Raw genomic sequence first — 20,000 nt, forward strand, 5'->3', positions numbered from 1 at the left:
GAGATGTGAGCGTAATGCGAAAATTGGGTCAGATTCACACCTCTGTCCTTTCTTTTTCCAGGTAAGTGGCGCTTGACTGTGAGGTGTGAACTCCATTGATACCTGGGACCTATTTTTCTGGTAAGGCGAACATTTCCTTTTACCGTGTGTGTGTGTGTGTGTGTGTGTGTGTGTGTGTGTGTGTGTGTGTAAATATCTGATCGTGTCATTTAAGGTTGTAAAGTGAATATAAATGTTTTCAAAGCAGATAAAATCCCTCTTTGTCGAACTTGACGGAAAAGCAAGAAAAGAACAACATGAGATGGAGTGCGTGTGTAAATTGTAAAGATTAAATAAATCGAAGCCAACGTAAAATTTAAATCGTGAGTACTTTAATCACACACACACACACACACACACACACACACACGCACAGTGGCGGCCCCTCCTTGCAATGGCTAATCCCTCACATCAAGTTATGTACATTGGTGTCGTCGAGGGCCGCGGTGCGTGTGCTGCGGTGTCCACGGGTTGTCAAGGAAGGGTCGTCCTGCCTGACTCTGCCCGCCGGTGCATATTCAACACCTATTCCGGCACGCATTCCTTACATCGTGCTATGAGTATGTACATAAAGAAGGGCTATGTAAATTTTCCTCATAGATTCTCATTTCTATAAAGAAGGAACGTGCACGAGTTGAGGAACGAGAGTGTTGTCTGTTGGCCGCCTCAAAAGGCAGAGTAATAAAAGCCGGCGTTGTTGAGGCCGAGTGGTCGTTGCGGCGGCTCCGAGGACGTAACTCAGCGGTGTCAGTGCGCGGCAAGCTGAGTGTCGCTGAGCCACAATGGGTAATGAAACACAAGATTTCTTTTTACAGCGTGTTTCCTTCCTCCGTGCAGCTTGCTGGCCTTGCTTGCGGCCCGCGGTGCACGCTGCCCCTTACTATGTTATACTTAAAGGTGATGGCAGGCACTCGTCTGACTCTGCGGCAGGGCGTGGTGCCCCTGGCGGACGTTCCTTGCCACAACAAGACCCGGTGCCCGCCAGCACTCTGGGATGCTTTTATCTTTTCCGACTCAACATTTATCCGTGCCTTGTGCTTCCCAAAGCAGCGGCCTTTAGCCAGTCCTTGGCTCATGATTTAAGGAGACTCTTCCCCTCTACAAAATGGCGTGAGGCTCGTGCTACAGCCACCCGCCACCCGCCACCCGCCTGCCGCTTGCCGCTGCCGCCCCTGTCAGCCCCGTAGCCTCGGCAGGCGCGGCAGGGGCGGTGCATGGTGTGCACGGCGCGGCGGCACGATGTGGCTCTGAGTGCATACCAAACAGACAGTGATTCTGTAATGATCTGTATTCCCTTCAGTGTACCATTTGTAGACCTGTTTGTTTGAGCACGAGTCATACTTCGTCCATGCAATGTCGTGACCCGCATGACGTTGGGGAGAGATGTTGAGAGGTTGTGAAGCGTGCGTGCAACAGTGCTGAGGCTGAGGCAGGGGTGGGGAGGGTTATTGATGAGTGTGTTGCTGTGTGTTGTGAAGCGTGCGTGCAACAGTGCTGAGGCTGAGGCAGGGGCGGGGAGGGTTACTGAGGCGTGTGTTGCTGTGTGTTGTGAAGCGTGCGTGCAACAGTGCTGAGGCTGAGGCAGGGGCGGGGAGGGTTACTGATGCGTGTGTTGCTGTGTGTTGTGAGGCGTGTGTGCAACAGTGCTGAGGCTGGGGCGGGGGTGGGGCGGGTTATTGATGAGTGTGTTGCTGTGTGTTGTGAAGCGTGCGTGCAACAGTGCTGAGGCTGGGGCGGGGGTGGGGAGGGTTATTGATGAGTGTGTTGCTGGGAGTTGTGAGGCGTGCGTGCAACAGTGCTGAGGCTGAGGCAGGGTGGGGGGGGGGGAGGGTTATTGATGAGTGTGTTGCTGTGTGTTGTGAGGCGTGCGTGCAACAGTGCTGAGGCTGGGGCGGGGGCGGGGAGGGTTACTGATGGGTGTGTTGCTGTGTGTTGTGAGACGTGTGTGCAACAGTGCTGAGGCTGAGGCAGGGGTGGGGAGGGTTATTGATGGGTGTGTTGCTGTGTGTTGTGAGACGTGTGTGCAACAGTGCTGAGGCTGAGGCAGGGGTGGGGAGGGTTATTGATGTGTGTGTTGCTGTGTGTTGTGAGGCGTGTGTGCAACAGTGCTGAGGCTGAGGCAGGGGCGGGGAGGGTTATTGATGAGTGTGTTGCTGTGTGTTGTGAGGCGTGCGTGCAACAGTGCTGAGGCTGAGGCAGGGGTGGGGAGGGTTATTGATGAGTGTGTTGCTGTGTGTTGTGAGGCGTGTGTGCAACAGTGCTGAGGCTGAGGCAGGGGTGGGGAGGGTTATTGATGAGTGTGTTGCTGTGTGTTGTGAGGCGTGCGTGCAACAGTGCTGAGGCTGAGGCAGGGGTGGGGAGGGTTATTGATGGGTGTGTTGCTGTGTGTTGTGAAGCGTGCGTGCAACAGTGCTGAAGCGGGGGCGATATTTATGGTTATTGATGGCCTGCGTGGGTGTGTGCCGTGCTCCGTGGAGGTGTGTGTGGGCTACTCTACTGTGGGGAAGGTGCGTTGCGGGGCTGGCCAGGATGTGTGTAGCAGGATTATGGAGATGTATTTGGTGGGGTCAGTGCTTAGGTATGTGTGTTATGTGTGTTTAGATACCATTATTTCGTAGGATTACATTTTCAAGTAGATGAATCGGGAAGTGGAGTAAGGATGTTTGAGGGTGGATCGGCATTTGACGGAAAAGCGGTGGTATGTACGCCAGTTAACGCTTCCACTTACCACATTAATGAGCTGGATGAAGGCCAGACCGAACGCCACGTCCACATTGTTGGTCATGTTCTCCACTGGGCGGATTAGCTTGTTGTAGCCACGGAAGAGGTCCCTCACCAGTCTCTCCTCATCCTCGCTACACAGCCCTGGGGGAGAGGAGAAGAGAAGCTGTGAGGGACGGAGCCAGACACGAGAAATACCTGTCAGTCAAGGAGTATTAATAAAAGAATTCAGTGTGGAGAGGAGAAGATGAGTCAAGGAGTATTAATAAAAGAATTCAGTGTGGAGAGAAGATCAGTATGAGGGGCGTAGCCAGGCACGAGAAATACCTGTCAGTCAAGGAGTATTAATAAAAGAATTCAGTGTGGAGAGGAGAAGCTGAGTATGAGGGGCGTAGCCAGGCACGAGAAATGGCTACTCTAGTATAAATATCCGAGTAGCACTTAAAGATTTCATTGGATAAGAGTGTTTCTGGTGAAGACAAATTGCCAAGGGGAGCAGAACTTGAGGTGTGAGGGGCGTAACCAGACACGGGCAACACCTAAGTCAGTCCAGGAGTATTCGTAAAAGATTTCAGTGAGGGAGGAAAACAGGGGTGTGAGGGGCGTAACCAGACACGGGCAACACCTAAGTCAGTCCAGGTGTGTTAGTAGAAGACTTCAGTGGAGGGGAGCAGAAGAGGAGTGTAAGAGGACTAGTCAGACACGAGAAGTACCCAAGTCCAGGAGTATTAGTGAAATATATTAATGGGGGGAAGACCAGGGGTGTGAGGGGCGTAGTCAGACACGGGCAACACCTAAGAGTATCGAAGAGTATTAATAACACCTAAGAGTATTAGTAAAGCATTTCAGTGGAGAGAGGAGAACAGGTGGTGTGATGGAAGAGCAGCAAGTCCCAGTGGATAGGAGCGATGATTAGCGGGCTATTTTCCTCTCATTTATTTTTGCCCTTAAGCTGCTTTCTGTAATGTTAAAAAAAGAGGGTTCGCTACACTACAAGACAACAGTTGGCGTCCGGGGGTTATGAAGACTCGTGAGACAGTTAATGTGACCCCCCCCCACCCCCCACCCCCGAAAAGCTATGAGTTTGCTTAGAGAAAAGAAACGAGAAGAAAGCGCAAAACTACTAGTGTGCTTAGTGTTTCTCTGGACGAAGGAGCAAGCGTCAGCCCGGTACTCTGATGCAACAAGCAGGCGGCATCCGGTGCTTGGTAAGACGCGTGGAATAGTCAAGTCAGGGAACATCATCAACATTTCAGAGGCCATAACGCGTTGCTCGGGATGAAAGAGGAAGTGCGGGCCGCCCAGGTGGTCTGCTACATCACGTGAGGGGCGCCGAGGCTTCCATCTACAAAGAATATCGGCGGAGGCGCGGGGTGAAGGTGCAGACGGCGGGGTGAAGCGTTCCTGAGCCGGCAAGAGAGAGAGGCCTCGCGTGCTGCAGCGCTGCGTGTTTGGGCGGAAGGCGGAAATTTGCAGTTAGTAGGCTGCATGAGGCATCCTAAGAGGGAGCATCATGTTGAAGTGTGGAGCCTGAAGGCGCACGGCGGGGAGGGAGGGCGGGCGGGTGGCGGCATACACCTGACCCCCTCCGTTCATTACAACATTCTTGCACCCCCGCCCGCCGCCCCCCCCGCCCATCCGTCCTCCCGCTCCTTCCGTCCTCTCCTGTGTAATTGAATTCCTGCGAGGAAGATTTGACGTCATTACCACCTGTCAAAACGGTAAAATTTTGTTAGGTCGAAATTGAATTGAGAAGACGAGGAACCTAATGAGTCGGTGTTTATATTTAACGGCAAGACTCGGCCCAGGGCGGCGTGCAGTTCCCGGGGCTTACACGGCGAGGATTGGCGGCACGTTGATCCGCGCAGAATATTAATTTTGATATAGCGTTGGAATTTATTGCTTAACCGCGAGTGAAATGCTGTGAAGGTAAATTGCACCCGACATGATTGCATAGCGAGGAAGATGATGAGCGTGACGTGGATAATCATCATCGTTGAGGTCCATTGAATGCGTCTAAACCATTTTTATGAGCTGCAGCACTGGGTGAAGGATGTACTACTAAGGTGAACTTGTATTTTATTTTTTTATTTTTTTTTACAACAGAGGAGGCAGCTCAGGGGCACACAAAAAAAGAAAATAATAATAAAAAAAAAGCCCGCTACTCGCTGCTCCTAAAAAAGAAACAAAAGAGGTGGCCGAAAGGAAGATCAAACATGTCTTAACGCTATCCGATCCGACGTTTTCAAATTTCCGCTCTCGTAACACCTAGCATCGTACTCATTTATCTGAACAACGATAACGCTCATGAACACTAAGTACTGGTACCGAATCAAAAGTGTAAAACAATAATGAATAATGAGGGAAAAGAAGCTTGTGGAAAGTAGAAAAAGGTCCATCGTTTTTAATCGAAGTGCCTGAGGGGAGACTAGATTTGGCCACCCAAGGATCGGATAGGGTTAATTCATCTTCCTTATACTTTCATCTGTGCTAACCCGTCCGTAGGTACTCATTGTCATCCTTTCTGCATATTGAAGGGATATTGAAAGCCCATAGTTCACCGAGGGGGGAGGGAAGTACATTTCGAAGCAGACATTTGTGCACGTAACCTACAGTGTGCACAGCGAGGGAAGGTCGAGAGGGCACAGGGATCGCAGGTCGGCAGTGTTCTAGGTCCTGTATTTATTGAACTGGTGGTAATTCTGCTTTGCCTCCGTCTAAAGTCTTCAAGTCCCGTGGCACCAACAAATCCTTTATTTTATTTTTATTTTTATTTTTTTATTTTTTTTACAGCAGAGGAGACAGTGCAAGGGCGTAAAAAAAAGAAAACAATAATGAACCCCCCCCCCCCCCAGCTACTTACTGCTCCTAGTTTACCTCAATAACACCTCCATTGTTCTCGTTGAAACAAAACTCTCTAGAAATGAACTTGATTTCTTTACGAACGTTGCAGATTTTTCCTCTTTTTTTTTTTATCAAATTCTCTATTCACACTCCACTTTTATTTCCTCTTCTCTCTTTCATTTATTTCAGTTCCTCCTTTCCACCTCATTATTCTCAATCCCTCATTCCCGGTCCCCCTCCACCTCCCCTTCCGTCTATCCCTTCCCATTCCCTCGTCTCTGCTTCCCTTCCGCCTCACAGTTCCCATTCCATCTCCGCTCCACCTCCGTCCCCTCCCTTCTTTCCATTCCCTCTTCTCTCTCTCCCTCCTCTTCGCTCTTCCTCCACCTCCCTCTCGGTAACAGGAATGAATAAAGAGCGAAAGTTGACCACCAGCCGAATGCAAAAGTTCCCCCTTCTCTTCTCGGCTTCCCATTATGAATTCCACGGGAGAGGTCTCGTGTCAGTCACCCCCGGGAAGGCTTTTTATTATGGGTATTAGCGTTCGTTTGCTTTAGTTTCCCTCTTTAATTTAATGGCTGGTTTTCTTTTTCTACTTTTTCTTCTGCTTCTTTTTTCTTCTGCTTTTTCTTCTTCTTCTTCTTCTTCTTCAAAGCGTTTTTTTTATTGTCTGTTTTCATGCCATAGTGGAGGTTTGAGAAGAGAGAGAGAGAGAGAGAGAGAGAGACACACACACACACACACACACACACACACACACACACACACACAATAGTAGTAGAAGGGACAGCAGTGGATGGACAGGTTTGACATCGATATCTTTTTAACAACTAAAGAAAAAAAGATAATGTTAAGAAAACAATTGTCATATATAACCATCATTGCTTCCTCCCATTCTCTTGTAATCATCCCCCTTCCTCTCCTCCTCCTCCTCCTCCTCCTCCTCTCTTATTCCCTTCACTATTATCCTTCCTAATGGATGATCGCGGACCCATTGTACCCTGGCTTACTTTACAACTACTACTACTACTACTACTACTACTACTACTACTACTACTACTACTACTACTACTACTACTACTACTACTATATACATTCCTGCGCTTTCTCTCTCTCTCTCTCTCTCTCTCTCTCTCTCTCTCTCTCTCTCTCTCTCTCTCTCTCTCTCTCTCTCTCTCTTATCAGTCCCCATAATCTAATCAGACATTTCTCAATTTTTCCCACTCCGTTTTACCTCCTCCTCCTCCTCCTCCTCCTCTTCCTCCTCCTCCTCCTCCTCCTCCTCCTCCTCCTCCTATTTCTATATTTTTCATTGTCTTCCCCTTTCATCCTGGTCCCTCGTCCTTCATTTCACTTCCGGGAGTTGCCTTTCATAAGTTTGCTTTTTTCCTCCTTTGTTGCATCTCCTCTATTATTATTTCCGCCTCTGTGTGAATCGTATTGTCCTGTTGTTCGAAGCTGTGTGTCATTTTCCTTCAATATTCGCTGCTTTCTTTATTTTTCTGCGCCCTTGTCTGTCGTTTTCACGTTCACAAAATACTACTTCCCGTCATCCATTTCTGTCTTTTTCCCCTCATCCATTTCTGTCTTTTCCTCCTCATCCGTTTCTGTATTTTCCTCCTCATCCATTTCTGTCTTTCCCTCGTCATCCACTTCTGTCTTTTTCCCTCGTCATCCATTTCTGTCTTTTCCTCGTCATCCATTTCTGTCTTTCCCTCGTCATCCATTTCTGTCTTTTCCTCCTCATCCATTTCTGTCTTTCCCTCCTCATCCATTTCTGTCTTTTCCTCCTCATCCATTTCTGTCTTTTCCTCCTCATCCATTTCTGTCTTTTCCTCCTCATCCATTTCTGTCTTTTCCTCCTCATCCATTTCTGTCTTTCCCTCGTCATCCATTTCTGTCTTTCCCTCGTCATCCATTTCTGTCTTTCCCTCCTCATCCATTTCTGTCTTTTCCTCGTCATCCATTTCTGTCTTTCCCTCGTCATCCATTTCTGTCTTTCCCTCCTCATCCATTTCTGTCTTTCCCTCGTCATCCATTTCTGTCTTTACCTCGTCATCCATTTCTGTCTTTACCTCCTCATCCATTTCTGTCTTTCCCTCGTCATCCATTTCTGTCTTTTCCTCCTCATCCATTTCTGTCTTTCCCTCGTCATCCATTTCTGTCTTTTCCTCGTCATCCATTTCTGTCTTTCCCTCCTCATCCATTTCTGTCTTTCCCTCCTCATCCATTTCTGTCTTTCCCTCCTCATCCATTTCTGTCTTTCCCTCGTCATCCATTTCTGTCTTTTCCTCCTCATCCATTTCTGTCTTTCCCTCGTCATCCATTTCTGTCTTTCCCTCCTCATCCATTTCTGTCTTTTCCTCCTCATCCATTTCTGTCTTTTCCTCCTCATCCATTTCTGTCTTTTCCTCCTCATCCATTTCTGTCTTTTCCTCCTCATCCATTTCTGTCTTTCCCTCGTCATCCATTTCTGTCTTTCCCTCGTCATCCATTTCTGTCTTTCCCTCGTCATCCATTTCTGTCTTTTCCTCCTCATCCATTTCTGTCTTTCCCTCCTCATCCATTTCTGTCTTTTCCTCCTCATCCATTTCTGTCTTTCCCTCGTCATCCATTTCTGTCTTTTCCTCCTCATCCATTTCTGTCTTTCCCTCGTCATCCATTTCTGTCTTTCCCTCGTCATCCATTTCTGTCTTTCCCTCCTCATCCATTTCTGTCTTTCCCTCGTCATCCATTTCTGTCTTTTCCTCCTCATCCATTTCTGTCTTTCCCTCGTCATCCATTTCTGTCTTTCCCTCGTCATCCATTTCTGTCTTTTCCTCCTCATCCATTTCTGTCTTTCCCTCCTCATCCATTTCTGTCTTTCCCTCCTCATCCATTTCTGTCTTTCCCTCCTCATCCATTTCTGTCTTTCCCTCCTCATCCATTTCTGTCTTTTCCTCCTCATCCATTTCTGTCTTTTCCTCCTCATCCATTTCTGTCTTTTCCTCCTCATCCATTTCTGTCTTTCCCTCCTCATCCATTTCTGTCTTTTCCTCCTCATCCGTTTCTGTATTTTCCTCTTCCTTTTCTCTTTTCCTCCTCATCCATTTCTGTCTTTTCCTCCTCATCCGTTTCTGTATTTTCCTCCTCATCCATTTCTGTCTTTTCCTCGTCATCCATTTCTGTCTTTCCCTCGTCATCCATTTCTGTCTTTTCCTCCTCATCCACTTCTGTCTTTTTCCCCTCATCCATTTCTGTCTTTCCCTCGTCATCCATTTCTGTCTTTTCCTCCTCATCCGTTTCTGTATTTTCCTCTTCCTTTTCTCTTTTCCTCCTCATCCATTTCTGTCTTTTCCTCCTCATCCATTTCTGTCTTTTCCTCCTCATCCGTTTCTGTATTTTCCTCTTCCTTTTCTCTTTTCCTCCTCATCCATTTCTGTCTTTTCCTCCTCATCCATTTCTGTCTTTCCCTCCTCATCCATCTCTGTCCTTTCCTCCTCTTCCCTCCCTCTCCCTCTTCCCTCCGTCTCCCGCTGTCCGTTGCAATATTAAATAAATTGACTGTTTTTGCTATGTTAATTTTTTTCTTCACACTCCTAACATACTTCTACGTCATCCATTTTATTATTTTTTTTCTTTTTCTCCGTCCCTTCCTCTCCCCTGCCTCCCTCGCTGTCCGCTCCCGGGTTCAAGAAATGGATTGTTTTTGCTATCTATTCTGTCTTTTTCCTCATATTTTTCTTTTTTTCTTTTCATTCCCTCTTCATCTTCTCCCTCGCTCGCTGTCTGTTCCCAGGGTTAAGCTAATGTGTTGGTCCTGCTATCCTGCCCTTCTTTTCCTCACACTCACGGCCATTATGCCTCTCGTTACCCACTTGTCTCTACTCTGTTTCTTCCTCTTCCCTTCCTCGCTCGCTGTCCGCTCCCAGGGTTAAGCTAATGTGTTGATCCTGCTATCGTGTCACTCCATCTTGGGATAATCGTCGCGCCCCCCGCCACACCTAAGCGCCAAGTCATGTGGTCGTAAGTCCCGCCGTAATGGAACTGCGCATCGTCCCGCCGCCGCGCACGGGTCGTCACGTCACGGCGCGGCTGAAAAATCGTCGCCCGCACTCACCGCTGCTTATCACGACTGGCCTGGTGACGCGGCGACCCTCTGTGTGTGTGTGTGTGTGTGTGTGTGTGTGTGTGTGTGTGTGTGACTCTCTGTCCCCTCCTCATTTTTCCCTCACAACTCCTCCTCCTCCTCCTCCTCCTCTCCTCTTCATCTTTATCTTTCCAATTCTCTGCCATATTCTACTTCAATCTCCATTCTCTGTCATCATCTCCTCCCTTCCTATTCCTCGCCACTCCTTTCTACTCTCGTTCCCCTCCCATACAGCATTCCATCCTTCCCTTCTTCTTCCATCCCTTCCTTCTTAAACAGCTTTTCACTTCCCTTCCTCACTTTTCAAATACACCTTCTCACACTTTACTTCCTTCTCCACTCCCTTCTACTCTCGTCCCCTCCTCTCCCTTACACCACCCATCCTTCCCTTCTTCCTCTGCCTTCCTTAACCAACCACTTTCCACCTTCTCACACTTTCCTTCCTCCTCCACTCCTTTCTACTCTCGCCCCCTCCTCTCCCTTACTCCTACCCATCCTTCCCTTTTTCCTCTGCCTTCCTTAACCAACCCCTTTGCATCTTCACTTCCTTTCTTTACTTTCCAACTGCACTTTCTCTCACCCTCTCTTCCTCCTCCTCCTCCTCTTACGCTCACTCCTCTCCATACTAATATCATCCTCTTTCTTTCTCCTTTCAATCTACCCTTTCCTTTTCACTACCCATACTTCACTCCTTTCTCTGTTCACCTCCCTTCTTTTTTCCCTCGTTTCCTCTTCCATTTCCTTTTCACAACTCCAGAAACCATTCCCTATTTCTATTTCTTATTGCTACCTTCCCATTCTTTCCCCTTTTTCTCTGACCCTTCCCCTGTCTTTCCTTCCCCTTTCCCTTTCTTTTCCTCTCACTCCACCTCCCTTCTCCCTTTCCCTCCTCACCTCTTTCACACATAACCTCTACCCTTCGTTTTTCCTCCCCTTTTTCTTTCTCTCTAACCCTTCCTCCCTTTTCTTTCTAAACCCCTGCAACTTCCATCTCACTCTCTGTCTCTCTCTCTCCCACCCTTTCTCTTTTTTCCCTCACTCCACCTCCCTTCCACTCCCTTCCATTCCCTCCCACACACCATCTTCCACAACCCTTCCTCTCTTCTCTCTTTCCTCTAACCATTTCCCTCCCTTTCTCCACCTCTCCAGCGTCCATTCCCTTACTCCTGTCTCTCTCTCTTTCTTCCACTTTCCCTTTCTTTCCCTCTCGATCCACCTCTCTCCTCCACTTCCCCCTCTATCCTCCTCCCCCTCCCCCCACACACCACCTGTCCTCACGGCCTCTCGGTGGTAATTTGATACGCAATTGCACAAGTTTCGCCGCCTAATAGGACCTGACGCTGAAGTTTTCGTCCGCGGAGTATTTTTCTCGCGGCCTGAGTTTTAAAGTCTCGATGCAAGACTCTTACTTCGGGTCATCGTCTTCCGGGGAAATAAATTATCTTCGTCCTCGTCTTCGTCCTCGTCGTCCTCTTCCTCCTCCTCTTCTTCCTCCTCTTCTTCGTTGTCGGCTTCCTCCTCCTCCTCGTCTGCCTCCTCCTCCTCCTCCTCCTCCTCTTCGCACATTTTTGTCACCTTATCTTCGTTCCCCTCCTCCTCCTTCTCCTCCTCCTCCTCCTCCTCCTCCTCTTCCTCCTCTTCTTCCTCCTCCTCCCTTTCCTCCACTTCTTTCTCCTTTTCTTCTTCGGCCACCTCCTCTTCATCCTCCTCCTCGTCCTCCTCCTCGTCCTCCTCCTTTTTCGCTTCCTCTCATCCTCTTGTCTCGTCCTCTTCGTCCTCCTCCTTCTTCTTCGTCCTCCTCCTTTTCCTTCTTCTCTTCTCATCTTCGCTTTTTCTTATCTTCTTGTCACGTTATTTTCGTCCTTCTCTTCCTCCTCCTCCTCCTCCTCCTCCTCCTTTTCTTCCTCTTCTTCTTCGTCCTCATCCTTGTCACGTCAGCTGCTGTGATGGAGTGGAGGAAGAAGAGCTGGAGAGGTGGGTGGATGAGTGGATGAGTTGAGTGAGTATGTGGAATTTAAGCCAAGAATGAAGTGAATTACCTATTTTTTTGTTGTTTTATATTCGCATCATAATCAACGTCTATCTCTTTTTCCTCTTTTTTATTATATATTTTTTTTTTTACGTGTACGCCTATAGCGCCGGTAGACTTTTCATGAGGGGCCTGGATGGTAGTCGACCCCAGCCCGTCATGGCGCAGGCAAGTGTTTATAGTGGCGCCATCTATCTTGTGAGTTGTCCTCTTCGTCTGCGTCTGCGTCTGCGTCTGCGTCTGCGTCCTCCTCCACCTCGTCAGTCATAGGGCGATACTATAAGATACTTTCGCTGCTCACATCAGCTATTTCTAAAGGCCAAGGAGGGGGTCAGGCGGGTTCTAATGAGTGTTTCTTTAGGTTCACGGTACAGAGGAAGGGTCAAACTACCATCAGGGTCATGCAACTACTCCTGGAAATGCCCACAACTCCTAGAAGAGCCTTGTCAAATATGTGTTCTTGGGCGGCGAAATGTCTTGTACGACCCATAGTCATAATAAGATTCACCATAGTTTCCCATTTTAAGTACTTTTATTTATGTATTTATTTATTTATTTATTCGGTTTACTCTTAATTACCCGTTTCATTCACTGGTGTAACTCTACGTTTTCCTGTCACCGCATTTCACTACATGTCCTCTACTGTACTACTACTACTACTACTACTACTACTACTACTACTACTACTACTACTACTGCGAATAATACTGATAAATACGTACTAAGTCATCCCTTCTGTCACGCCACACCATTTCTTATTTACATTTTTTCTCTTTCTCTGTCCATCTTTCCGTCCCTTCCCCAGGTACAAACTAGGGTCAGCGAATTCATCTATCTATCTTTTTATCTATCTGTCTGCATGTGTTTATCTATCTATCAGTCTATCTATGTCTTATCTATGTCTCTAAACGCTTACCAATCAGTGTATTTTTGTATCTTTATCTGTCTTTATCTGTCTTCTATTCCTTTCTCATCTCTTCTGTGTGAGTTCTCTTCGCCCTCCTTCTCTTCCTCCTCCTCCTCCTCTTCCTCCTTCTCTTCTTCTTCCTCCTTTTTTCACTTCTTCTCATTTTGTTACATCAGTTTCGTCACCCTTCTCCTCCTCCTCTTCGTCCTCGGCCTCCTCCTCCTCCTCCTCCTCCTCCTCCTTTTTCTCTTCTCCTTCCTCCTTTTCTTCTTCTTCATCGTCCTCCTGCTCCTCCTCCTTCTTCTGCTCCTCTTCATCACCACCCCCCTCACCCTCCGCTTCTCCCAGGTGATTCCAAGGCTGTCAGGCTTTGGGCGGCGCGTGTCGGGTGAGGCATCGGCGTTAAGACGGGAAAGGCTGGCACGGATCATCTTCCCTCGCCTCGCCGCCTCGCTCCCACGCCCTCGTTCATATTTTTCACATCATTTTCTTCCTCTCTGGTGGCTGAGTCTCCTTGTTGCCTCGTGTTGTTTGTTGTGGTCCGTGAGTCCCTATATTTTCTTGTTTTCTTTACTTATGATATTATTTATGAGTTGGGTGGAGTGGTTGAGATGGATGAAGAGGATGAGAGGTTGAGTGGATGCGTGTACATCCATCACACATCCATCCATCTACCTTCAGTTTCTTCCTTCTATATAATTTTTTCTTCCCATTTTCAGTAATACATTTCACCTTTTTTTTAATATCTACAGTTGTTGAATAATATACCTGTTGTTCCATTCTATATTTCTATCCGTTTTAATTATTTTTATCTTCCTCTGTGGTTGCTGTGTTTCCTTGTTGTGAGTAAGATAACTTTTTTATATTAATTGTGTGTCGTTTTTCGTTGTTGTTCTCCTTGAGTGTTTTGGGTCTGCTTTGTTTTCTTGATTCCTTGTTTGTTTGTTTGTTGGGACTTTTTAGAGAGAACTTCCATATTGAGTGTTTGTTGTTTTTGTGTCATTCTCCGTGAGTTCCTGCCCTCCTCACTGCCTATTCTCTCGTCTCTGTACTCTTCGTCTCTCTACCCCACTGTTTTCGTTCCCTATTCGTTCATTTTCCGTTCATTAGGTCAACTTTTTATTTTTTATTTTTATTTCCTCCCTGTCTGGCATTTTTCTTTTTTGTGTCATTCTCCGTGAGTCCCTGCCCTCCTCACTGTCTATTCTCTCGTCTCTCTACTCTTCGTCTCTCTATCTCACTATTTTCTTTCCCTATTCGTTCATTTCCCGTTCATTAGGTCAACTTTTTATTTTTTATTTTTATTTCCTCCCTGTTTTGCGTTTTCTTTGACGTGCTTAATAAGAGAGAAAACCTTGAGAATAATCGTGTGTCGGTAATCTGTCCTTTTCTCTGTGATTTCCCCGTGTGCTTTATGTAGGCCTATCGTGTTTTTTGTCTCTGTTTGTCGTGTATCTTTTGGCGTGACATATAAGAGAGAGAGAAAACCTGTATAGCAATCATAGTAACCGTGTGTCGTTCTCTCTCTCTCTCTTTTTTTTTCTTTTTTTTACAGCTCAAAGGCACACACGAAAAAAAGCCCGCTACTCGCTGCTCCTATAAAAAGAATCATAATTATAATCGTGTGTCGGTCTTCTGTCCTTCTCTCCGTGATTTCCCCGTGTGCTCTAAGAAGGCCTACCGTGTTTCCGTATCATATCGCTTCCTGTCTCCTGCGCGGGTCTTTGGTGGCGTGGCTTCGGGGAAATTTTTATGGTACCCGCTCGCTGGTCCGTCCGTGTCATTCTCCGTTCGGCGTATTCACTACCTCATTGTTTTCATAGTAGACAATGGTTTCTGAGTCTTCCTGAACCCTTTATTGTTGTTTCCTTGTTTCCTTGCCTTGTATCAGCTGTTTCACTTTGTTTTTGTTATTTCTGAGTCTTCCTTAACCCTTTTATTGTTGTTTCGTTGTTTCCTTGCCTTGTATCAGCTGTTTCACTTTGTATTTGTGATATCTGAGTCTTCCTTAACCCTTTTATTGTTGTTTCCTTGTTTCCTTGCCTTGTATCAGCTGTTTCACTTTGTATTTGTGATATCTGAGTCTTCCTGAACCCGTTATTGTTGTTTCCTTGTTTCCTTGCCTTGTATCAGTTGTTTCACTGTGTATTTGTTATATCTGAGTCTTCCTGAACCCTTTTATTGTTGTTTCCTTGTTTCCTTGCCTTATGTCAGCTGTTTCATTTTGTATTTGTGATATCTGAGTCTTCCTGAACCCTTTATTGTTGTTTCCTTGTTTCCTTGCCTTGTATCAGCTGTTTCACTTTATATTTGTGATTTCTGAGTCTTCCTGAACCCTTTTATTGTTGTTTCCTTGTTTCCTTGCCTTGTATCAGCTGTTTCACTTTGTATTTGTGATATCTGAGTCTTCCTGAACCCTTTTATTGTTGTTTCCTTGTTTCCTTGCCTTGTGTCAGCTGTTTCATTTTGTATTTGTGATATCTGAGTCTTCCTGAACCCTTTTATTGTTGTTTCCTTGTTTCCCTGCCTTGTATCAGCTGTTTCATTTTGTATTTGTGATATCTGAGTCTTCCTGAACCCTTTTATTGTTGTTTCCTTGTTTCCTTGCCTTGTATCAGCTGTTTCATTTTGTTTTTGTGATATCTGAGTCTTCCTTAACCCTTTATTGTTGTTTCCTTGTTTCCTTGCCTTGTATCAGCTGTTTCATTTTGTTTTTGTGATATCTGAGTCTTCCTTAACCCTTTTATTGTTGTTTCCTTGTTTCCTTGCCTTGTATCAGCTGTTTCACTGTGTATTTGTGATATCTGAGTCTTCCTGAACCCTTTTATTGTTGTTTCCTTGTTTCCTTGCCTTGTGTCAGCTGTTTCACTTTGTATTTGTGATATCTGAGTCTTCCTTAACCCTTTTATTGTTGTTTCCTTGTTTCCTTGCCTTGTATCAGCTGTTTCATTTTGTTTTTGTGATATCTGAGTCTTCCTTTACCCTTTTATTGTTGTTTCCTTGTTTCCTTGCCTTGTATCAGCTGTTTCACTTTGTATTTGTGATTTCTGAGTCTTCCTTAACCCTTTTATTGTTGTTTCCTTGTTTCCTTGCCTTGTATCAGCTGTTTCACTTTGTATTTGTGATATCTGAGTCTTCCTGAACCCTTTATTGTTGTTTCCTTGTTTCCTTGCCTTGTATCAGCTGTTTCACTTTGTATTTGTGATATCTGAGTCTTCCTTAACCCTTTTATTGTTGTTTCCTTGTTTCCTTGTTTTGTATCAGCTGTTTCATTTTGTTTTTGTGATATCTGAGTCTTCCTGAACCCTTTATTGTTGTTTCCTTGTTTCTTGTTTTGTATCAGCTGTTTCATTTTGTTTTTGTGATATCTGAGTCTTCCTTAACCCTTTTATTGTTGTTTCCTTGTTTCCTTGTTTTGTGTCAGCTGTTTCATTTTGTTTTTGTGATATCTGAGTCTTCCTGAACCCTTTATTGTTGTTTCCTTGTTTCTTGTTTTGTATCAGCTGTTTCATTTTGTTTTTGTGATATCTGAGTCTTCCTTAACCCTTTTATTGTTGTTTCCTTGTTTCCTTGCCTTGTATCAGCTGTTTCACTTTGTATCTGTTATTTCTGAGTCTTCCTGAACCCTTTTATTGTTGTTTCCTTGTTTCCTTGCCTTGTATCAGCTGTTTCACTTTGTATTTGTTATTTCTGAGTCTTCCTGAACCCTTTTATTGTTGTTTCCTTGTTTCCTTGCCTTGTATCAGCTGTTTCACTTTGTATTTGTGATATCTGAGTCTTCCTTAACCCTTTTATTGTTGTTTCCTTGTTTCCTTGCCTTGTATCAGCTGTTTCATTTTGTATTTGTGATATCTGAGTCTTCCTGAACCCTTTTATTGTTGTTTCCTTGTTTCCTTGCCTTGTATCAGCTGTTTCACTTTGTATTTGTGATATCTGAGTCTTCCTGAACCCTTTTATTGTTGTTTCCTTGTTTCCTTGCCTTATGTCAGCTGTTTCATTTTGTATTTGTGATATCTGAGTCTTCCTGAACCCTTTATTGTTGTTTCCTTGTTTCCCTGCCTTGTATCAGCTGTTTCATTTTGTATTTGTGATATCTGAGTCTTCCTGAACCCTTTTATTGTTGTTTCCTTGTTTCCTTGCCTTGTGTCAGCTGTTTCACTTTGTATTTGTGATATCTGAGTCTTCCTGAACCCTTTTATTGTTGTTTCCTTGTTTCCTTGCCTTGTATCAGCTGTTTCACTGTGTATTTGTGATTTCTGAGTCTTCCTGAACCCTTTATTGTTGTTTCCTTGTTTCCTTGCCTTGTGTCAGCTGTTTCACTTTGTATTTGTGATATCTGAGTCTTCCTTAACCCTTTTATTGTTGTTTCCTTGTTTCCTTGCCTTGTGTCAGCTGTTCCACTGTGTATTTGTGATTTCTGAGTCTTCCTGAACCCTTTATTGTTGTTTCCTTGTTTCCTTGCCTTGTGTCAGCTGTTTCACTTTGTATTTTTGATATCTGAGTCTTCCTAACCCTTTATTGTTGTTTCCTTGTTTCTTGCCTTTGTAGCTGTTTCATTTTGTATTTGTGATATCTGAGTCTTCCTTAACCCTTTTATTGTTGTTTCCTTGTTTCCTTGCCTTGTATCAGCTGTTTCACTTTGTATTTGTCCTGTTTTTTTTAATTTTGTATACGCCCTTTAAATGCTATGATGGTGGACTACATCTTATTTATTATTACGCATCACATGTTTTATTTTTTTCCTCTCAGTCACTTTCTCACCTGTTTTACATCAAAGGAGAAAGTTCAAGGGCACACAAAAAAAGGAAACAATATAAAAAGCCCGCTTGCTCCCTTCCATGTCTACAGGAGTTGTCTATCTTGTATATTCATTTAACATAACACATTCATTTACCTAAGTTTCCCCCTTTATAATTTTTTCCCCCATTTTCAGTCACACTTCTCACCTTTTCTCTCCTATGTCTACAGTTTTTCAATAGTACAGACACCCTTCGTTTAATTCTATATATCTCTTTTACATCATATATTCATCTACCTTTAATTTCTACATGTGTTTTTTCCCCCTTTTTAAATTCACATTCCCACACTTCGCTTATATATTTCTATTCTACGGGAGTTGTTGAAGAATCCACCCTTCGCTTCATCCCATATATTCTTTCACATCACACATCTATCTATCAACCTTCAGTCTCCTCCTTCTATATCTGTTTTCTTTCCTCTTTCATTCACATTTTCACCTCCTCGCAACCATGTTTAGAGGGACGTTAATAATACTATCTTAGGGTCGTATCACAAGACATTTCGCCGCCCAAGAACACATATTTGGCAAGGCTTTCGTAGGAGTTGTTGGGATTTCCAGGAGTAGCTTTATGACCCTGGTGGTAATGTGACCCTTCCTCTGTATCGTGAACCTCAAGAAACACTTATTAGAACCCGACTGACCCTCTCTTTGACCTTTATAAATAACTTATGTGAGCAGCGAAAGTTTCTTATAATACTGACCTTAATCTCATCCTCTGTATATTCTCTCACATAGTCAATAAGCTTAGAAGATATCATTCAAAATCGACCTTTCAGAGCTTTAATATTTTGGGCTCAGGAAATTTAGGCCGGAATTATAAGGTACTTTCGCTTCTCATATCAGCTATTTCTGAAGGTCAAAGAGGGGATCAATCGGGTTCTCAAGAGTGTTTTTTTAGGTTCACGGTACAGAGGAAGGCTCAAACTACAACCAGGGTCATAAAACTACTCCTGAAAATGCCCACAACTCATACGAAAGCCTTGTCAAATATGTGAACTTGGGGGACGAAATGTTTTAAAATAGGACCCTTAACCCCTCAAGTATGCATATAAAAAGCAATTCTCTAATCCTGTCCTCTTAAAAAGCATCCATCTAGCATCAGTTTCCCTCCTTCTATATATGTATTTTCCCTTCCGCCGCCACCTAGTCACCCGTGTTCCTAAATCCGCTCAGTTCGCCTCGGCTCCTTCGTCACTTCGCCCGCTCCATCGCCCAGACTGTTCCACCTCCGCCGCCGCGCTCTTTGTCCGCCCCACCAGACACTCGCTCGACGTTTTATAGTGTGTGGCGTTGTTACCACCACCGACCGCAGGCTCTCTCCCAGTACCTTTTACATACTCCATTGCACCTCTGGCTGCACTGTGTTCCTCTTCCTTCCCCTCCTCTCCCTCCTCTCTCTCCTTCCTTCTCCCTCCCTCTCCACACCACTTATATACCTACGGGTCTTTCCTCTGCACTTTATCCTATTTTCCGGTTTCCTCCCTCCTTTTCCTTCTTTCCTTTATCCGGTTCTCTTTTCCTCGTCATCTGTTTATATGATTTTTCTCCTTCCTTATTTTTCCTTTCTCCTTCATCCCCTCCTTCTCCTCCTTCTTCTTTTTCCTCACCTTTTCTTTCTCCTTCATCCTCTCCTTCTCCTCCTTCTTCTTTTTCCTCACCTTTCCTTTCTCCTTCATCCTCTCCTTCTCCTCCTCCTCCTCCTTTTTCCTCACCTTTGCCTTCTTTTCTCCTCCTCTTTCTTCCTCCCCACCTTCTTTCCTTCTCCCTTCCCCTCCTTTTCTCCTCACAATCTATCAAGCTTCCTCAACATTTTTCTCCCTTCCTCCCTATCTCCCTTCCTCAACATCTTTCTTCCTCCTTCTCATCTTTCTTCCTTCATCCCTATTTTCCTTCCTCCTTCCTTCCCTTGCTTCTTTTCTCAGCTTCTCATCTTTACTTCGTCTTCTTTCCTCTCTCCTCCATTCTCTTCCTTTCCTCACAAACTATTTTTCTCCCTTCCCATTTTCCTTTCTTCCTTCTCTATCCTTCATCTTTTCCTCTCCTCACAATCCTTCCTTCCTTCCTTCCCCCTCCTTCCTTCACCGTCCCACCTTGTCGCACTGATCCAGGAAAGTCAAACAAGTACTTTCAAACATGTTCTGACTTGTTTTTCACCAGGGCTTTCCGACCCTCCACTGGGCTGCATGGGAAAGCCTTTTTTTTTTACTCTCCCTCTCGTCCTCTGCTCCTCCTCCATTACGACTGCTCTTGCTAAATGTGGAGGAGGAGGAGGAGGAGGAGGAGGGTATCTGACGGAGGTTGTGTTGCATCGCCCAGTCAACCTGTATATTCCTGCGTTACACTAGACTGCAGATAGACTACAATCCACGTCACTGCCTTATACATATTGAACTGTGGATTCCTAGAGAGTGTGTCGCAGCCGGGGATACTGAGGGAGGTGTATGTGTTGTGTGTTGCAGGCTTCAGCGGTGCATTGGGTGGGAAGATAAGGAGGGAGAGGAAAGGATAAGAAGTACAGGTGAGTGCTCTA

At 45.3% G+C, this 20,000-nt stretch overlaps 1 protein-coding gene across 2 annotated transcripts in view; it reads right to left on the bottom strand.

Moving 5' to 3' along the window:
- Positions 1-20,000, bottom strand: part of LOC126980885 (acetylcholine receptor subunit beta-like 1) — a 150,631-nt gene that overhangs the window by 76,876 nt on the left and 53,755 nt on the right. For both annotated transcript variants that reach the window (XM_050831247.1, XM_050831246.1), the window contains exon 2: positions 2,768-2,904. In XM_050831247.1, the coding sequence (XP_050687204.1) occupies positions 2,768-2,904 (137 nt within the window). The remainder of the gene's footprint in view (positions 1-2,767; positions 2,905-20,000) is intronic.

This window comes from Eriocheir sinensis, chromosome 45 (assembly GCF_024679095.1).
Source record: "Eriocheir sinensis breed Jianghai 21 chromosome 45, ASM2467909v1, whole genome shotgun sequence".
Classification (NCBI taxonomy): domain Eukaryota; kingdom Metazoa; phylum Arthropoda; class Malacostraca; order Decapoda; family Varunidae; genus Eriocheir; species Eriocheir sinensis.